This window comes from Anolis carolinensis, unplaced genomic scaffold (genome assembly GCF_035594765.1).
Source record: "Anolis carolinensis isolate JA03-04 unplaced genomic scaffold, rAnoCar3.1.pri scaffold_10, whole genome shotgun sequence".
Taxonomy (NCBI): domain Eukaryota; kingdom Metazoa; phylum Chordata; class Lepidosauria; order Squamata; family Dactyloidae; genus Anolis; species Anolis carolinensis.
Window position 1 is genome coordinate 18,267,046 of NW_026943821.1, and position 19,245 is coordinate 18,286,290.

At 47.5% G+C, this 19,245-nt stretch overlaps 2 protein-coding genes across 4 annotated transcripts; both read left to right on the forward strand.

The window, feature by feature from the left end:
- Nucleotides 1–1,754: 1,754 nt before the first annotated feature.
- On the forward strand, nucleotides 1,755–9,555 carry sf3a3 (splicing factor 3a subunit 3). Its single transcript, XM_003226895.4, has 17 exons — nucleotides 1,755–1,915; nucleotides 2,275–2,322; nucleotides 4,129–4,181; nucleotides 4,458–4,563; nucleotides 5,164–5,236; nucleotides 5,687–5,778; nucleotides 5,994–6,076; nucleotides 6,239–6,377; nucleotides 6,546–6,614; nucleotides 6,790–6,857; nucleotides 6,992–7,099; nucleotides 7,223–7,292; nucleotides 7,701–7,865; nucleotides 7,967–8,077; nucleotides 8,399–8,489; nucleotides 8,793–8,848; nucleotides 9,309–9,555. Exons 1-17 carry the CDS (start codon nucleotides 1,820–1,822, stop codon nucleotides 9,384–9,386), a joined length of 1,506 nt encoding a protein of 501 aa, XP_003226943.1. The 5' UTR covers nucleotides 1,755–1,819; the 3' UTR covers nucleotides 9,387–9,555.
- A 140-nt stretch (nucleotides 9,556–9,695) lies between these two features.
- On the forward strand, nucleotides 9,696–17,979 carry LOC103280538 (uncharacterized). 3 transcript variants are annotated; one of them, XM_062962509.1, is made up of 9 exons: nucleotides 9,696–10,285; nucleotides 12,944–12,992; nucleotides 13,094–13,156; nucleotides 13,235–13,302; nucleotides 13,452–13,562; nucleotides 15,526–15,691; nucleotides 15,821–15,909; nucleotides 16,023–16,118; nucleotides 17,513–17,979. In XM_062962509.1, exons 2-9 carry the CDS (start codon nucleotides 12,956–12,958, stop codon nucleotides 17,768–17,770), a joined length of 888 nt encoding a protein of 295 aa, XP_062818579.1. In that variant the 5' UTR covers nucleotides 9,696–10,285; nucleotides 12,944–12,955; the 3' UTR covers nucleotides 17,771–17,979. The 3 variants fall into 3 exon arrangements, with proteins under 3 accessions (XP_062818579.1, XP_062818578.1, XP_016852604.2); XM_062962508.1 differs by having other exon boundaries at nucleotides 13,094–13,302; XM_016997115.2 differs by lacking the exon at nucleotides 9,696–10,285 and having other exon boundaries at nucleotides 12,830–12,992; nucleotides 13,094–13,302.
- The last annotated feature ends 1,266 nt before the right edge of the window (nucleotides 17,980–19,245 follow it).

The window sequence follows — 19,245 nt, forward strand, 5'->3', positions numbered from 1 at the left end:
TTATCCAAGCTTCTGCCGGCCCGTTTAGCTTGGATAAGTGAGACTCTACTGTAACTTAGCTTTCCCTTTTGCTGCTCCTGCAGAGGTTGCGATGCACAACCTTCGGCCCCCCCTCACTATATCCTGGCATTTATGGAGTGGACACCACCCCCTTGGTGTCTCTCCCCAGAGGCCCCAGTGAGCCCCAGGCCAGAGTGGTTAGAGCACTGGAGTGGGAGACCAGAGTCCAAATCCCACTGGGTGCCCTTAAGCAAGTCACACCTTCTCAGCTTTGGAGGGAGGTAAAGGCCACTCTTGCCAAAAAAGCCTTGTGATAGGTTCATCTTGGTGCCACCCGAGCCAGAAAGGAAGCCAACCACAAGCACAGCCTCCTGCAAAGGGGCTGCCAAGGCATCCGGTGAGGCTGCCCTATGCCACCTACCTGCCTCAGACAACACTGAGACGTTGCTTCCCAATGGCGGAAGAATGACCCCACTTTCGGCTACAGCCTCTTAAGCTTCAGACCTGACGGGCTGCAGCGACACTGCACTATAGATGCGGTTTGACACCATTGGAACGTGTTATTGAAGGCTTTCATGGCCGGAACCACGGGGTTGCTGTGAGTTTTCTGGGCCATGTTCCAGAAGCATTCTCTCCTGACATTTTGCCCACACCCATAGCAGGCATCCTCAAAGGTTGTGAGGTCTGTTGGAAACTAGGCAAGCGGGGTTTATATATCTGGGGGGGGGGGGGGGGATAACTCTTGAGCCAAATGTGCATGCTGCAATTGGCCAGCTTGTGTGTTAAAGAGCTGAGCTGCTGAACTTGCGGACCAAAAGATCCCAGGTTCAAATCCCGGGAGCGGAATGAGCGCCCGCTGTTAGCCCCAGCTCCTGCCAACCTAGCAGTTCGAAAACATGCCAATGTGAGTAGATCAATAGGTACTACTCCGGTAGGAAGGTAACGGCGCTCCATGCAGTCATGCCGGCCACATGACCTTGGAGGTGTCTACGGACAACGCCAGCTCTTCGACCTAGAAATGAAGATGAGCACCAACCCCCAGAGTCAGTCACGACTGGACTTAACGTCAGGGGAAACCTTTACCTTTACCTAGCCATGTTCCAGAAGCATTCTCTCCTGACATTTTGCCCACATCCATAGCAGGCATCCTCAAAGGTTATGAGGTCTGTTGGAAACTAGGCAAGCAGGGTTTATATATCTGTGGAAAGTCCAGAGGGGGGAAAATAACTCTTGTCTGCCTGAGCCAAATGTGAATGCTGCAATTGGCCAGCTTGATTAGCATCGAATAGTCTGGCAGCTTTGTGGCCTGTCTGCTTCCTGGCTGAGGCAATCCTTTGTTGGGTGGTGTTAGCTGGCCCTGATTGTTTCTTGTCTGGAATTCCCCTATCTCCTGAGTGTTGTTCTTTACTGTCCTGATTCTAGAGTTTTTTGAATATTGGTAGTCAGATTTTGTTCATTTTTATGGTTTCGTCCTTTCTGTTGAAATTGTCCACACGCTTGTGGATTTCAGTGGCTTCTCTGTGTAGTCTGACATGGTGGTTGAGAGATGAGAGTGGTCCAGCATTTTTGCGTTCTCAAATAATGTGCTGTGTCCAGGTTGGTTCATCAAGTGCTCTGCTATGGCTGACCTCTCTGATTGAGTTAGTTAGTTAGGAAGGAAGAGGCGGCGGAACCTTTCTGCGTGCGCTCCCAGGGGCGGGAGGAACTTCTTGCAAACGGACCGCGGCCGGAAATAAATAAATAAGGGGGGGTGTTTCTGCCTGAGGCGCGCGCGCAACTTCCGGCCGGGCTTCTTCTTCCTTTCGCCGCCAGCTCCGCCATGGAGACCATCCTGGAGCAGCAGCGGCGTTACCACGAAGAGCGGGAGAGATTGATGGACGTCATGGTCAAGGAGATGCTGACACGGAAGACCACGGTTAGTTAGTTATACAGGAGGCATAGGCTAAGGTAAGCATGGGCCAACTTGGGCCTTCTCTCCAGGTGTTTTGGACTTCAACTCCCACCATTCCTCACAGCCTCAGGCCCTTTCCTTTTACCCCCCAGCCGCTTAAGCGGCTGGGGGGTAAAAGGAAGGGGCCTGAGGCTGTGAGGAATGGTGGGAGTTGAAGTCCAAAACACCTGCAGAGAAGGCCCAAGTTGGCCCATGCCTGCCTTACACTATTCAAAACTAACTGCACCTCGTTGAGGACTTGAAACTTGGGTTCCAACAGGAGGTACTCCCCACTGGCCCTTTCTCCTCTTCCCTCACTCTCACTCTCTTCCTCTTCTCTGCAGCTTCGGGACCAAATCAACTCGGACCACCGGACCCGAGCTATGCAGGACGTGAGTGGAGGCACCGCCGGGGAGCCTGGGGAGGGAGGACACCGTGGGACCGTGGGACCATCCAGTCCAGCCCCCGTCCCTCTCCTTCCCTCTTCCTTCCTTCTGTGGTCCAAGCCTTCCCGACAGCCTCGGCTCACAATCCTCCCGAGAAAGAGGATTAGCACAGCGCAGTTACCTTCCTGCCGAAGCGGTAGCTATTGATCTACTCACATTGGCATGTTTTTGAACAGCTAGTTTGGCAGAAGCTGGGGCTGACAGCGGGAGCTCACCCCACTCCCTGGATTTGAACCCTCGACCTTTCGGTCAGCACGTTCGGCAGCTCAGCAGTTTAATCCGCTGCGTTACTGGGGGCTCCTACTCACTGTGATACTTATGCCATATAATAGTTACCCTTGTAAATTGCTTAAATTATTCCTCTTGCAGCTTCCCTAAAATCCACTTTTGCCTTCCTTTGCAAATGTACAAAAGCCAGAGTGCATGTGTTTACAAACTTTTCAATATTTTTACCCTGTCCATTTGACATATTCTAATACAGTAGAGTCTCACTAATCCAAGCCTCGCTTATCCAAGCCTCTGGATAATCCAAGCCATTTTTGTAGTCAATGTTTCCAAAATATCGTGATATTTTGGTGCTAAAGTCGTAAATACAGTAATTACAAGATAACATTACTGCATATTGAACTACTTTTTCTGTCTTTCTCTCCTTCCCTCTTCCTTCCTTCTGTGGTCCAAGCCTTCCCGACAGCCTCGGCTCACAATCCTCCCGAGAAAGAGGATTAGCACAGCAGGCTTAGAAAAATCCTACTGATTGAAAGGTTGCCAGTTTGAGCCCGGGTCGGGGTCAGCACCTGCTGTTAGCCCCAGCTCACCTGCCCACCTAGCAGGTTGAAAGCAGAAATTCGAGTAGATAAATAGGTACTGCTTTTAGTGGGGAGGTTTTTTTTTAATAAAGGCCCCTGGTGGCACAATGTGTTAAAGCGCTGAGCTGCTGAACTTGTGGACCAAAAGGTCCCAGGTTCAAATCCCGGGAGCGGAATGAGCGCCCGCTGTTAGCCCCTGCTCCTGCCAACCTAGCAGTTCGACAACATGCAAATGTGAGTAGACCAATAGATACCGCTCCATGCAGTCATGCCGGCCACATGACCTTGGAGGCGTCTACGGACAACACCGGCTCTTTGGCTTAGAAATTGAGATGAGCAGTTGGAAGGGGCAGGGCTGCTTTGAAGACTAGAACTGGCACGGGCTTTAAGATCTACCAGGAAGGCCCTCCTCTTGGTCCCACCTCTGTCTTAAGTGCGCCTGGTGGGACAAGACCTTTTCTGCCAGTTGAACATCCTTTGTCACTCCCTCAGCTGCTCCTCAGGGGGAGTCATAGTTTTCAAATCTTTCAAATCTTTGGCCATTTTGGTGGTCCTTCTCTGGACGTGGCCCCCTCCCGCTCCTGATATGGTCTGTAGACATTGTCATTTTTTCTTCCTGGCCTCTACTTGAGTAGATGAACTACTGCAAGCTTAAGGAAGCCAGCAAAACAATTTGCTTGACAGCCAAAAAAAAAGACAACCAAAAAAAGCCATTCCTCTCCTTGCCAAAAGGGATATAAATTTTGCCACAGTTTGGAAAAGTTAAAGGCAGAACAGGAACTACAGTTCCAAGACAGTAACATTTTCAAGCACTGGCTTTAGAGAATACTACAAATATTTTGAGACCCAGTTTTGGGGGAAAGGTGGGCATCTGCAGCTGGGCCTCGAGCCCACACAGCCCACTCTTTCGCCCCCCCCTGATGGCAGAGCCTTCCTTCTCTTGCAGCGCTACATGGAGGTGAGCGGCAACCTGCGTGACCTGTACGACGACAAAGACGGGTGAGAATGGAGGGGTCGACTGGCAGTTCCATGGGTGGGGAAGGGCAGGGGCATTGTGGCCTTTGGGGGAAAGAAGGGGTGACTCCTTGGGGTTCCCCACAAATGCTCCCCAAACCTTTGCTGCAGTCAAGCCACCCTTGATGCTCTCCATGGGTACCTGGAAGAAGGGTCCAACAATCTCTGAATGTGCAGTTGGGCAGGAGAGCCAACACCCTTCTCTTCTCTCTGTCAAGCACACAATCCATTTCATTTCTCCACCTTTTTGTGGCCCCCCAGGCTCCGGAAGGAGGAGCTTAGCGCCATCTCAGGACCCAACGAGTTTGCCGAATTCTACAACCGCCTCAAGCAGATCAAGGAGTTCCACCGGAAGCATCCCAATGAGGTGAGGGCCTGCAGGACAGGCAGCTGCTCCCCGTTCTACCAATGGACACCCAATAAAGGCCTGAAACAAAACACCATGCGACACAATTTTTGTTCCTGGGTTATAAATGTCATTTCCTAATTGGTTCTGTCATAAAAACATGGAAAATGTTTATTAAACTGCAAAAACTTTGTCTATGTGGGAGGGACATTTTGCAGCAACACATTTTACTCTAGTTTTTCAATGAATATCTCATGGAGTCCCAACCAGTTCAACAGAGTTTGTGGCAGCCAGAAAAACCAAGTTGTTTCTGGAGTAGGACAACTACTTTCAAAGTAGGAACCACACAGTTAAACAGGAAATAACACTTTCAAACTAGGAACAGAAAAAAAATCAGATTTTATTACATAGTGAAATCAGAGCCATTTTAATTTATTGGTTACATTTGGGAGTGTTCTCTAAGTGGTTTGGGGCCAAATGTGTGGCGATGTAGCAGCTTTCATGCTTGTGTCAGGGCTCGTAGGGGTTGGCCAGGAATCTAGGAAACAATGAAAACCTGGCTGCCCCCAGTTGCCCCTCTTTCTTCCAAAGAATACAACAATATTTTGTGCTTTTCTATAGATCTGTGTGCCAATGTCAGTGGAGTTTGAGGAGTTCCTCAAGGCCCGGGAGAACCCCAGTGAAGAGGCCCAGAGTACGTTTGAGGCCTGAAAGGCTTTGTAATCACCCCTTGGCTTCCCTCCCTGCCCTGATGCCCATCTCTCTTCTCAAGATAATAATATTATAATGTAATACAATATTATACTAATTTATAACATAATATAATATTAATTATATATTATGTATTAAATGTAATATTACTAATAATATTACCATAAAATTATATAGTACAATATAGTAATTTAATTGCTTATATTGTGCTATGCTAATAATATATTGTATGTACATTTGATTTGTAAGCCACTCTGAGTCCCCTTCGGGGTGAGAAGAGCGGCATATAAATGTAGTAAATAAATAAATGAATAAGAGAATCTGGAGTGGATGGGCTGGGGTGCAGCAAAGCCAAGGAAGTGCAGACGGAGTGGAGAGAAAGGGCACTTCCTTCATGGGCAATTTTCCAGATGCATTTCTTTGTTTTTGGCAGACCTTGTAGAGTTTACTGATGAAGAAGGATATGGCCGCTATTTGGACCTGCATGACTGTTATCTCAAGTACATTAACTTGAAGGCCTCGGAGGTGAGATAGATGCCTGCAGTTCCCTGGATGTGGGCAGGGAGCAGGGCATTGCTTGGCTTTTATTCCTTTCTTTCTGGTCCCTACACTGTTCCCCACCCTGAACTAAGAGTCTAGTGCTGTATAGAAAGGCAAATAATTTCTCTCTTGTCAATAATAACAGCGACAATAATAGTAATTATAATAGTGGTAATAGCGATGAATGATCTGTTTTGCAGAAACTGGACTACATCACGTACCTGTCTACTTTTGACCAGCTCTTTGACATTCCCAAGGAGAGAAAAAATGCAGAGTACAGAAGGTGGGTGCAATCAGGCATTTTGGGGAGTGAGAGGAAAGGAAAGGCCTGGGCCTATGGTTTATGTGGCTCCTCTGGTGCTGCCAGGAGTCTTGCTCGTCTTTCATGATGCTTTCTCTATTGCATAGGCATACAGTCAACATGCTTAGTGTTTTCCCATTACAGGTACTTAGAGATGCTCCTGGAATACCTTCAGGATTACACAGACCGGGTGAAGCCGCTGCTAGACCAAAATGAGCTCTTTGGCAAAATCCAGGCAGAGTTTGAAAAGAAATGGGACAATGGCACATTCCCTGGATGGCCGGTGAGCAGGGATGGGCAGAGGGGCCTTTTTGGCAACTTGGAACAGAGACCTGGGGCAGACCCTTTTCCAGGCTTGTCCCTGCTGGGCTGCCCAATTAAGGTGGTTCTGGACCAAAGTGTACTGAGGGCCTTTGGCCAGTAACCTTTGTCTCTTGTGGTCTTTTGGCAGAAAGAGACCAGCAGCGCCCTCACCCATGCGGGGGCCCACCTGGACCTCTCGGCCTTCTCTTCCTGGGAGGTGGGTTTGCGTCCTTGAGTTTTTTCTTGTCAGAGGAAGGGGCAGGGTGGTGGTGATGGACCTACAATTATCCTTTCCCTCCATCCCTTGGCTTCTACTGAGTACATGGTTGCCCTGCAGAGGAGGTGCTAAGCACCAGTCTGACTCCCACTAACTCTGAGCTTTTATGTCTCAGGAACTGGCTTCCCTCGGATTGGATCGGCTGAAGTCTGCCCTGTTGGCTTTGGGTCTGAAGTGTGGGGGGTGAGTCATGAGCCGGATTCCCATCAGCCCAGTGGAGGGTTTTGGGACAGTTTAGCTGGACTTTAAGGTACAGTCCACCCCAAAGTACAGAGACTTAACTCTGTGGTCTTGCCTTTTCTTTCCCTCCTGAGCAGTACTTTAGAGGAACGTGCCCAGAGGCTGTTCAGCACCAAGGGAAAGTCCCTAGAGGCCCTTGACTCTTCCCTCTTTGCCAAGAACCCCAAGACAAAGGGGAGCAAGCGGTGAGTAGGCTCCATGTGCCCAACTTCCCATAATGGCTGTGGTCAGCTGTTTCTGGGCTCTGGGGGGCAGCCCTGGCATCTTGCCAGAGCAGCGCATCCATCACAGCACTGTTGTCTTTGCAGAGACACAGAGCGCAACAGGGACCTGGCCTTCCTGGAAGCTCAGATCTATGAATACGTGGAGACCCTCGGGGTGAGTTTTTTTTTTCGTGTCAGGAGCGACTTGAGAAACTGCAAGTCGCTTCTGTTCTGAGAGAATTGGCCGTCTGCAAGGACGTTGCCCAGGGGACGCCCGGATGTTTTTGATGTTTTTATCATCCTTGTGGGAGGCTTCTCTCATGTCCCCGCATGGAGCTGGAGCTGATAGAGGGAGCTCATCCGCGCTCTCCCCGGGTGGGATTTGAACCTGGAAGCTTTCAGATCAGCAACCCAACCTTCAAGTCACAAGGCCCCTCCCTTATCCTTGCCTTGAGTCTCCTCTGGGTTGAGAAAGGTGGGATATAAATATGGTAAATTCCCTTGGTGCCTAGCCTTGTTTGGGACCTCATGGCCAGGACAGGACTGCCTTGCCAATGCCCGCACCCTTTGCCCCCTTCTGCAGGAGCAGCGGCAACTGACCCATGAGAACGTCCAGCGCAAACAGGCACGGACCGGGGAGGAGCGGGAGGAGGAAGAGGAGGAGCAGATCAGCGAGAGTGAGAGCGAGGATGAAGAGAACGAGATCATCTACAACCCCAAGAACCTGCCCCTGGGATGGGATGGCAAGGTGAGTCCCCTGCTGGTCACTGGAGGGATTGGGGGGTGGGGATGAGTGGGCCACTTTGGGGGCAGCGCAGGGTCACTCCTTTTCTCTTTTCCTTCTTGCAGCCCATCCCCTACTGGTTGTACAAGCTCCATGGCCTGAACATCAACTACAACTGTGAGATCTGTGGAAATTACACGTACCGGGGTCCCAAGGCCTTCCAGCGGCACTTTGCAGTGAGTGTCAGGCGAGAGAGGCATTGTGGTGGGCTGGGAAGAGGCGCAAGGCGAGCCAGAAGAGTCAGGGCGGTTTGGTTTACAAGGAGGCAAACCAGTGTGGGATGGGGAAGATGTGTCTCATGAGCTGGGGTTCTTTCTGTATTGTCCTTGACAAGGAGTGTGGGCCTGGATTGTGGGCTTGGCTGCCATGCAGAAGAGAGGAATATGAGGCCACTCTTCCTTGTGCCTCTTCATCAGGCCCTCTGTGGCTACCTGGAAACAACTTGGATGGGCCCTTCCTTCCTGACCCTCTTTTTGATGCCTTTCTCTGCTCTGCAGGAGTGGCGTCATGCTCATGGGATGCGGTGCTTGGGCATCCCGAACACGGCTCACTTTGCCAATGTCACACAGATTGAGGATGCTGTCTCCCGTAAGTGCAAGTTTCCCCCTCTTCCAGCTGCTTGGGGGTCCTGGAGCAGTTGCTGCCACCACTGCCATAAGCCTGTATTCAATTGCAGCAGCTGTGAGAGATTCTCTGAGGGCAACTGCTGTGTCTCTGGTTGCTCTTGACCCCCAGGTGCCATTTGGGGGGTAGTTTGGGTCAGGCAGCTAGACAATACAGGAACCCTGATTGGGATTGGGGGGCACACAGCCCCTCTTCTGCTGGTGTTGGAGGCAGCTGTGTTTCTGTCAGGGGGCAGTGGCCCTGACCCTCTTCTTGTGTCTCTTGCAGTCTGGTCAAAGCTGAAACAGCAGAAGGCTTCAGAGCGGTGGCAGCCAGACACAGAGGTCAGTTGGGGCTGTGGGGCAGGGATGGTGATTGCGAGTTGGTGGAATGTAGGAGTGTCTGCGCTCCTGTATCCCAAAGTCCCCTGTGGTCATCACAGCTGGGAGAATCTGATGAACTCTCTGTTAATAGGGGTGCCTATCAGTCTCTTGTCATGGCATGAAGGTCCTCCGATGGGAGGAAGGATGAGGACCTGTGCCTGACAGTCTGAAGGAGTAGCTGAAGCATGGCTCTGAGGACAAGCCTTGGGGTCCCTCGGAAGCAAAGGGATGGCTATTGGGTGGCCTTTCAGGAGGCTCGCTGGGGGCATCTGATTGCTCTTGGGCTCTGTAAGTCTTGGTGTGTTCCAGTCCTGCTGCCCTATCTAGGCCTCTTGCTCACACCCTCAATGACCTCCATGCTTGGACACCCAATAGATGTATCCTTTCTTCCTTTCTCCTCTCACTCCTTTTTTCTCCTCAGGAGGAATATGAAGATTCCAGCGGGAATGTGGTCAACAAGAAGACCTACGAAGACCTGAAGCGCCAAGGCCTGCTGTGAAGAAGGGTGGGCAATTGAGGGCTCCTCCGCATTCTTTCCCTTTCTGCCCTGGCTTTACTGCGTCCACCTGACCTGAGCTGTCAGGCATCCAGAGAGCAGGGCGGGGTCTCAGACATTTCTTTGTATGCAACTAATTCATAGAAATAAACAACTGTTTTAAAGGCAGAAAGTAAGTGTCTTCAGCATGATTTGTGTTTCATCAGGCAGTGGCTGGTGCAGTTCAGGACCTTTTCTGCAGGTCTGACATATGCACAGATGAGTGTGTCAGAGTTTTATATTATTTAGGTCATTTCTTATGTGAAAATGGATAAGTGTTTGTAAGAATCATGTCCTATCCATGTATGACCAGCAGCAATCAAGACACCTGCTAAAGACTGAGGGCTATTAATAGAGACTGAGTAAATCTTGTGAATGTGAAGATGATGCTGGTGACGATGATGGTGTTGCTGTTGGAAAGCTGTTGAAGTGGAGCTGAAGAAAGCTTGAAGATAACATTTTGTTTCGCCAGTTGAAAGCTGCTGATAAAAGCCAAGGACTGTTATGTTTGTATATAGTTTTATATAAATCTTTCTTTACTAAAAGACAGTTTGTTTTGGGGTTTTCTCCTTGGATGAAGGGTGCAACTTCCGCAGAAGGGGTTGAGAGTTTGGAACCCCAGTTTGATAGCTGCGACAGAGTGAAACACAGGGCATTGGTGGATTGGGGGGTAGGGGAGAAAGGGAGAGACTCGCTGCCCAGAGAACCAGAGAGTATGCTCCTCCTCTGGCTCCTCACCTGCCCTCAGCTGTATCTTCTAGTTGGTGCCGCCTCTTCCTGGGCGGGAGGCATCCTCTGTGCCAGTGCTGAAGGCTGGTGTTGCTCAGGCATCCAGGGCTACCTGCAGGTGAGAAGCAAGCCAGGTAAGTGCCCAGGGAGTCAAGGTCTTTTGAAGAACAGGCTGAGGAAATGGGGAGAGGGAGAGGGTGGTCAAGTCAGGTTGCAGTGGGAAACCTCCGTCATGAGCCATGAACAACCCAAACGGCTCAGCCCCAGCCCTCTCTGCCTCCTCCTTAGTTGGAGGGTGACTGACTTTGGATGTGAAGATGAGCCACAAAGAACCTCCAGGTTTGAACTATTTACGAGAAGAATGTTTGGAGAAAGTGCTCCCTGTGTTTAGCCTTCACTGAATGCACCCTCCTATTCTTTACCCCCTCCCTTCCTTTCACTCAGGGGTGTGTGTATATTCTGTGCTTGTATGTATTTGAATCCAGTCCTCAGGTTTGATACTGACTTGGAGCAGTGAATGCCCTTGAAGGAGTTGCCTCTGGAAGAGTCAGTGGTTTTCTGGGCATCTCTTTTCAGCGTATGACTTGCCTTGTTTTTCCCTGTATCTCAAAATTGGTGGCTGAAGCAGGGGAAGGGCAAATGCTGGGTGGGAGGACCCCTTACCCTCCCTCAAAGCTGCAGAGGGCTTTGTTGGTCCTGAGTTGTCAAGAGGCAGGAAGGAGGCTGATCCAGTGCTTTCCCTGAAGTCTCTGCCAAATGCGCTGTTGCTGGGCCAACACTGGAGTCCCTGAGGGAGCTGCTCTGGGCCACTAACTTGTCTCTTTCCAGGCTCCATGGCAGCCACTAGTCCCATGGGGTCTTGTGAAGGATCCAGGGATTTGTTGGCAGCCTTCCTGAACTGGTCCATCTGTCCGTCCATCTGCCTGTCTTTGCTGGAGCCTCTCTGCTCAACGTCTCCGGGGATGGGAAGCAGCAGCCGTGGCCTTGCTGTGAAAGCACTTTCGTGGCCTGAAATGCAACCTTACCTTGGCAGGCTTATAAATAACTGTCTCTGCTTGTTAGATTTTATAGCACGGCAGTAATTAGCGGCCCTGTTTTGTGCTTCCCTTTTTAATGGTTTCGTAATTTAACCGTTTTCTACAATTGAGGCAGCCATCCAAGAACAAAAACACAGATGGCCTGCTTACAAATCTTTTAAGAAGTAACGATAGTAAGCGGATGTAAGCTGTTAAGTATCCTATTAATGAGAAGATCATAAAGTACCGTATATACTTGAGTATAAGCCGACCCGAATATAAGCCGAGACACTAATTTTATCACAAAAAAACTGGGAAAACATTGACTCCAGTATAAGCTGAGATACCAATAAAATTATATCAATTGAGACATCAGTAATTGAAATGTTTTTGAATCATTACATCAAACTGTAATTTAAGATATGACTGTTCAACTGTGATTAAATCATTATTTTCATCTTCTTCAATGTAAATGTGCTTATGTATCCTTTTAATAATAGAGTGAAATAATAAATGTAATAATAATAAATGCAGTGAAATAATAAATGTAATAATAGAGTAAAATAATGTATTAATAAAAATAAAAATAGAGTAAAATAAATGTAAAAGTAACAAAAATAATAGAGTAAAATAATAAATGTTATAATTATAATTATGGAGCCTCCGGTGGCCTAGGGGATAAAAGCCTAGTGACTTGAAGGTTGGGTTGCTGACCTGAAGGCTACCAGGTTTGAATTCCACCCAGGAAGAGTGCAGATGAGCTCCCTCTATCAGCTCCAGCTCTATGCGGGGACATGAGAGAAGTCTCCCACAAGGATGGTAAAACATCAAAACATCCGGGCGTCCCCTGGGCAACGTCCTTGCAGACGGCCAATTCTCTCACTCCAGAAGCAACTCCGGTTGCTCCTGACACGAAAAAAATTATAATTATAATTAATAGAGTAAAATAATAAATGTAACAATACCAATAATGATAGAGAAAAATAATAAATATACCATATATACTTGAGTATAAGCCGACCTGAATATAAGCCCACCAGGACCCTCACCCGAGTATAAGCCAAGGAGGTTTTTTTTTTTCAGTCCTAAGAAAGGGCTGAAAAACTAGGCTTATACTCGCGTATATACAGTAATTGCAAGAAAGCTCTGGTAAAAGCAGATTGAGCAAGCGTCTTCCAAGGAGGGTTTCCCAAAGAAGAGAGTCTTAAGCCTTCAAAGGAGAAATGCAGTTGTGCTTTGTGTGCCTTCAAAGCTTGGCCTATAACTAAGGAAGGCCCATCTGCAGGAGAGGCAGAACAGTATATGGGGAGACACTCTGAGAAGGATGGGAGACTAACAACAGTATTGCTAGCCATCTGGCATACGATACTCGTGCATCCCGGCAAGCCAAGGGCAAGTCAAGTCTGAGACAGTGACAGATGGATTCAGCACCTTGGAAAGCTCCCTCACAGCCAAAACCTGGTGGGAGAGGCTATAACAGGTATGGGCAAACTTTGGCCTTCCGGGTGTTTTGGACTTCAACTCCCACCATTCCTAACAGCCTCAGGCCCTTTTCTTTTCCCCCGCAGCCGCTTAAGCGGCTGCGGGGGAAAAGAAAAGGGCCTGAGGCTGTTAGGAATGGTGGGAGTTGAAGTCCAAAACACCCGGAAGGCCAAAGTTTACCCTTGCCTGATCTAGGGCTTGAAAATATTCCAATTTCAGTTCCTAAAGGGCTGAAGTTTGCACATGCCTGGGCTATAAAGTGCTCGCTTTGTGTGTTTGCCCCCTTCCTTATAGTTCTGCTTCACGATGGTGCGGCCAATGTCTTGGATCCTTCCAGCTCAAGGTAAGAGACACTGTTCTGAACATATCGGAGAGGGAGGGCAAGAAAGACCATCCCTTTGGGGTTCAGGTCTAGGCTTTCCATCCTCTTCCTTCCTTCTCCAGGCCTTCTCCTCTTGTTCTGCCTTGCGCTGCAGTCGGACTCCTGGAACCCCAATGCGTCTGCGGGTGAGGAAAGGAACGAGGTGCACGAGGGCAAGGGAAGGCCTCTTCCTTCTGCCCCCAACTCAACGCCTTCTCTTTCAGAGCCCTTCACCAACATCACCCCACTTCTCTCCAGCAGCTCTGGGTTGTCAGCAGAGCTTGTGATGCCTGTAAGGAATACTAACCCTGACCAGAGTGGGGCAGGGAGGGGGCTCTGCCAAAGGGGCAGGGCTTTGGGTCAGGGTCCAGTGGCTTGGTAGTTCAGCCACTCTTGGTCTGAGACCAGATGGAAGCCCAGCTCCTCCTGCTCTCCTTGCAGCTGACCTGCCAGGCTTTCCAGTGTTTTGGCGAGAGATGCTACCAGGAGGCGGCAGTGGTGGTCCATGGAAACAGCTCATGGGAGTCCTGCCACAATGCCTCCCACTGCGAGGTAAGGGTCTGGGCCTTTGCCTTCCTGGGTGGGGGTAGTTTTTGCAGGGGGGGGGGGTCTCCTTAGATCCCTGAGCTACATCCCTGGAGTCAGAGGTGGGCCATGAAGGGACACATACTGCTATTCACAAAACATATTCACAAAAAAAATCACAAAATAATCATGAAACCATTCACAAAACATTCACATCTATATATATAAATGAGTGATGGCATCACAGCGACCAACAAAACAACAAAACTACAGGCCCCCCAATCTCGAAATTTGACAACACAATCCATCATCCATGCCTCTAGGTTGATACAACAAAAAGAAAAGAAAAATAAAGTCCTAATTAGAGGGAAAGGAATAATTGTTTTTATCCAATTGCTGCCAGTTAGAACTCTGCCCACATGGTCTCCTAGCAACCAACTCAGCCCAGGGGGCAGGCAGACTTAGGCCTCTCTTAGGCCTCTTCCACAGATTATCTAATTTGCACTGGATTATATGGCAGTGTAGACTCAAGGCCCTTCCACACAGCTATATAACCCATTTATAATGGACTTAATGTCAGGGGAAAACCTTGACCCTTTACCTTAACTACCACCAATTCCTCAATAGTTTATTTCCCATACCACCATACTTCGCCACAGCAACGCGTGGCCTGGCACAGCTAGTAAAATATATACACAAAAACATTTGCAAAACATATTCACAAAAATATTCGCATAAAATATATACACAAAAATATTCGCATAAAATATATACACAAAAGTATTCGCATAAAATATATACACAAAAATATATACACAAAAATATTCGCATAAAATATAAACACAAAAATATATACACAAAAACATTTGCAAAACATATTCACAAAAATAATCATGAACCTATTCACAAAATGATCACAAAAAAATTATTTATTTATTTTTATTAACAGCATTTATATTCCGCCCTTCTCACCCCGAAGGGGACTCAGGGCGGATCACATTGCACACATAAAGGCAAACATTCAATGCCATGACATAGAACAGAGACAGAGACAAGATGCAGGCACCGGGCTGGCCTCGAATTCATGACCTCTTGGTCAGAGTGATTTGTTGATTTGTTGCAGCTGGCTTGCTTTCCAGCCTGCGCCACAGCCCAGTCCTTTACAAAATTATATACACAATTGTATACACAAAAATGTTCACAAAAATATTTGCATAAAATATATACACAAAAGATTTGGAAATAATCATGAACCTCTTCACAAATATAATCACAAAAATAACAAAATATTTGCAAAATTATATACACAAAAACATTCACAAAAACATTTGCAAAACATATTCACAAAAATAATCATGAAACTATTCACAAAAATATTCGCATAAAATATATACACAAAAATATTTGCAAAACATACTCACAAAAATAATCATGTACCTATTCACAAAAAATAATCACAAAAATATTCACTAAAATCACAAAATATTTACAAAATTATATACTTAAAAATATTCACAAGAATAATCATGAAACTATTCTCAAAAATATTCGCATAAAATATATACACAAAAATATTTGCTAAACATACTCGCAAAAATAATCACGAACCTATTCACCAAAAATAATCACAAAAATATTCACTAAAATCACAAAATATTTACACATTTATATACACAAAAATATTCACAAGAATAATCATGAAACTATTCTCAAAAATATTCGCATAAAATATATACACAAAAAGATTTGTAAAACATACTCACAAAAATAATTGCAAACCTATTCACAAAAATATTCACAAAAATATTCACAAAATATTCACAAAATTAAATACACAAACATATTCACAAAAACAATCATGAAACTATTCACAAAAATACATAAAATATATACACAAAAATATTTGCAAAACATATTCACGAACTCACACACAAGTGGCCCTCCTTAAAATGGTCCTCTGCTAATGCTTCTCTTCCCTGCCCCACACCAGTTGATCCGTGTGAACAGCACCAGTTACGCAGCCGGGTGCAGCAGCGAGTGTGGGAACGGCAGCGCCGCAGTGATGTGTGGGGCCAACAGCCGTGTGAGCCTGGAGCCCTGCACTATGGAGTGTTGTGGTGCCCCAAACTGTCTACGCCTCAATGCCACGGCATACGGTACTATAGTCGCCCAATGGGCTCTCCCATTCCATGCACCTGTGGCTCCTTGCACCCATCTCCTGATGCCCCCAAGGGCACCCACATCTCTCCAAGACTTCGACCAGCCTCTTTCTCTCTCTCTTCCAGGTGACCCATCGCCCATCACCACTACTACAGTTCTCACAACCGCCACCACTACCGCTACCACCACCACCACTACAGCAGCCCCCCAAAATGTAGGTGTTTCTTCCCTGGTTCTACAATGGCCTCAATGGCTACCACAGTGGGAACACTGGCATCACTGGCATTGCCACCAATGGCTCCTGTATCCCTTCCTTTGGCTTCCTAGGGCAAAGTGTGCGGCCACTTCACCTGCCATGGAGAAGGGTGCTACCTAAGCCAGAGATCCTCCACGAGCTGCCATGTCGGCTATGATTTCTGTGAGGTAATGACACATTTGCCACCGACCCATCCCTTGACCCCGGCTAGGATTGTCAGAATGGCCTGCTCCAAACGCATCCTCCCCCTTCCCTTGTGGGCCTCAGGAGGGTGAAAAGCAGGGAAGCAAAGCCCACGGACTTACGAAATTCATAAGTCAACAGGTGATTTTGAAGGTACATACACACAACTTTAATATCACACATGGCAATATTCAAAAAACACTAGGAGAACATATCGTTCTCCCAAAGCTGGCTGTCAGATGAGGCCACTCCTCAACTAAACAACTTCAGGGACAGTAAAAAAATGGAACACGAACTCAGAAACTCAGCTCTGTGGCTGGGATGATATCAGGGAGGCTTTCTATCTCAATACATTAAATAGGATTTTATTGAATAGATTCATGGCAAAGTTGGGAACCCCCGGTAGCGCAGTGGGTTAAACCCTTGTGCCAGCAGGACTACTGACTTGAAGGTTGGGTTGCTGACCTGAAGGTTGCCAGTTCGAATCCAACCCAGGGAGAGCGTGGATGAGCTCCTTCTATTTATTTATTTATTTATTTATTTATTTATTTATTTATTTATTTGCAGTATTTATATTCCGCTCTTCTCACCTCGAAGGGGACTCAGGGTGGATCACATTACACATATAAGGCAACCATTCGATGCCATAACCATAGAACAGAGACAGAGACAGACGCAGACACGGGTGGGCCTCGAACTCAGAGTGATTTGTTGCAGCTGGCTGCTAACCAGCCTGCGCCACAGCCTGGCCTATCAGCTCCAGCTCCATGTGGGGACACGAGAGAAGCCTCCCACAAGGATAGTAAAAACATCAAAACATCCGGGCGTTCCCTGGGCAACATCCTTGCAGACAGCCAATTCTCTCACACCATGTCACTCCTGACATGAAAACAAAATGGCGAAGTGGTATTATAGTGTTTTATATATGTATTTTGAACGGCATGGTTCTAAATACTTTAAAAGCAATAAATCATGTTCGATCTGGACAGCTAAGCAGGGTCAGTCCTGGTTAACACTTGGATGGGAAACTACCAACAAGGGCCAGGTGCTGTAGGCTATATTTCAGAGGAGGGAAATGGCAAAACTCTTGACTATTATTTCCCTAAAAAAACACCTATAAAATTCATGGGGGTCACTCTAAGTCAACAGGTAACTTGAAGGCACACACAGGAACTGAACCTGTTTTGAAAAACAATGCAATACCTTGGACAGATCCTTTGGGGTTCAGGCTAAAAATGAAACCCAGTGACCCCATTCTGCCCTGCCTTGTAAACGGGGACTGACTCCTTCCCTCCATACTGGCCTCCCTTGAACCAAGCCCTGGCTCTCCCTCTTTTGGGGCACAATGGGACCCCCAACATCTCTTTCGTCCTTCCAGATGAAGAAATCCGGGTCCACCTTTGTGGCCGGCTGCAGCAGAGTTTGCCCAGGGACGGGCACAGCCTGTGCGATGGGATCCAAGGGCCCTTGCTACCAAGAGTGCTGCTCAGCCAAACCCAGGGCCAGCTGCCTGCGACTGGATGGCAAGGTCCACCTCAATGGGGCAGGGGTTTTGGGGGCAGCAGCCCTGCCACCACTCCTGGCCCTCCTCAGCCTGACCTTTGCCTTCCCTCCCTTCCTCCTTGGGAACAACTGAGACAGTACTAGTCAAGCACTGGGAAAATGTCCACAAAGCAACCACACCCCCACCCCAGTCAATGAGTATTGGGCCAGCCTTCAGTTGCTTCCACTTGCTCCAGTATAACTCATTGAAATGTTTGGGGGTAGGTTTGATTTTAAGTTGCAACTGAATGTACTGAGCAATAGATATAATACACATTAAAATGCTAAAATATTAGTCACTTATGAACTCCTCTATAAGTCCTTTATTAAACTATGGAATCTGTTAGCAATCTGATATGTTTGAAAGGAGTGGTAGCTTCTTTTGCTGTAAATAGAAATACATCCACATACCAATTATTGTGCTTATTGTATATATCAGGGTCCCCAAACTAAGGCCCTCCAAGGTCATTTACCTGGCCCCTGGCCTAAACTTTATACTTAGGGTTGACCTAAGTCTACCTGGTCTTTGGAGGTCTCTTTGCTTACCTATGGCCTTATGAGATCGTCTAGATGGTCTTTGAAGATCTCTTTGCTTAGCTACGGCCTTATGAGACCATCTAGAAGGCTTTTGGAGGTCACTTTCCTTACCTATGGTCATATGAGACCGTCTAGATGGCCTTTGAGGGTCCCTTAACTTACCTATGGTTTTATGAGATTGTCTAGATGGCCTTTGGGGGACCCCTTTCCTTACTTATGGTCTTATGAAAACATCTGGATGATCTTTGAGGGTCCCTTTTCTTATCTATGGTCTTCTGATGGCCTGATGAGATCATCTAGATGGCTTTTGAGGGTCCCTTTCCTTACCGATGATCTAATGAGACCATCTAGATGATCTTTGGAGTTCTCTTTGCTTACCTATGGTCTTATGAGATCATCCATATCATACCTCCATGCATGGACCAATTTGGGCTCATGAGAAAAGGTTGATAGGAACTGGTTGGAGCCAGAAGGTGGAGCTCCCCAATGCTTCCTCCTTGTCCTGGAAAGAAGTGACGAGTGGAGTGCCATCAGCAGGGCTCCGTCCTGGTTCTGGTTCTGTTCAACATCTTCATTAATGACTTAGATGAAGGATTAGAAGGCATGATCATCAAGTTTGCAGACAACACCAAATTGGGAGAGAGAGCGAATACTCCAGAAGACAGGAGCAGAATTCAAAGCGATCTTAACAGATTAGAGAGATGATGGGCCAAAACTAAAAAAAATGAGTTCAACAGGGACAAAAGCTAGAATACAGGATAGCAGTACTTGTGAAAAAGATCTTGGAGTCCTCGTGGGGAAAAAGTTAAATATGAGCCAACAATGCAATGTGGTAGCTCAAAAAGCCAGCGGGATTTTGTCCTGCATCAATAGGAGTCTGGTGTCTAGATCCAGGGAAGTCATGCTCCCCCTCTACTCTACCTTGGTCAGACCACACCTGGAATCACACTGTGTCCCATTCTGGGCGCTGCAGGTAAAGGGAGATGTTGTCAAGCTGGAAAGCGTCCAGAGGAGGGCGACAAAAATGATCCA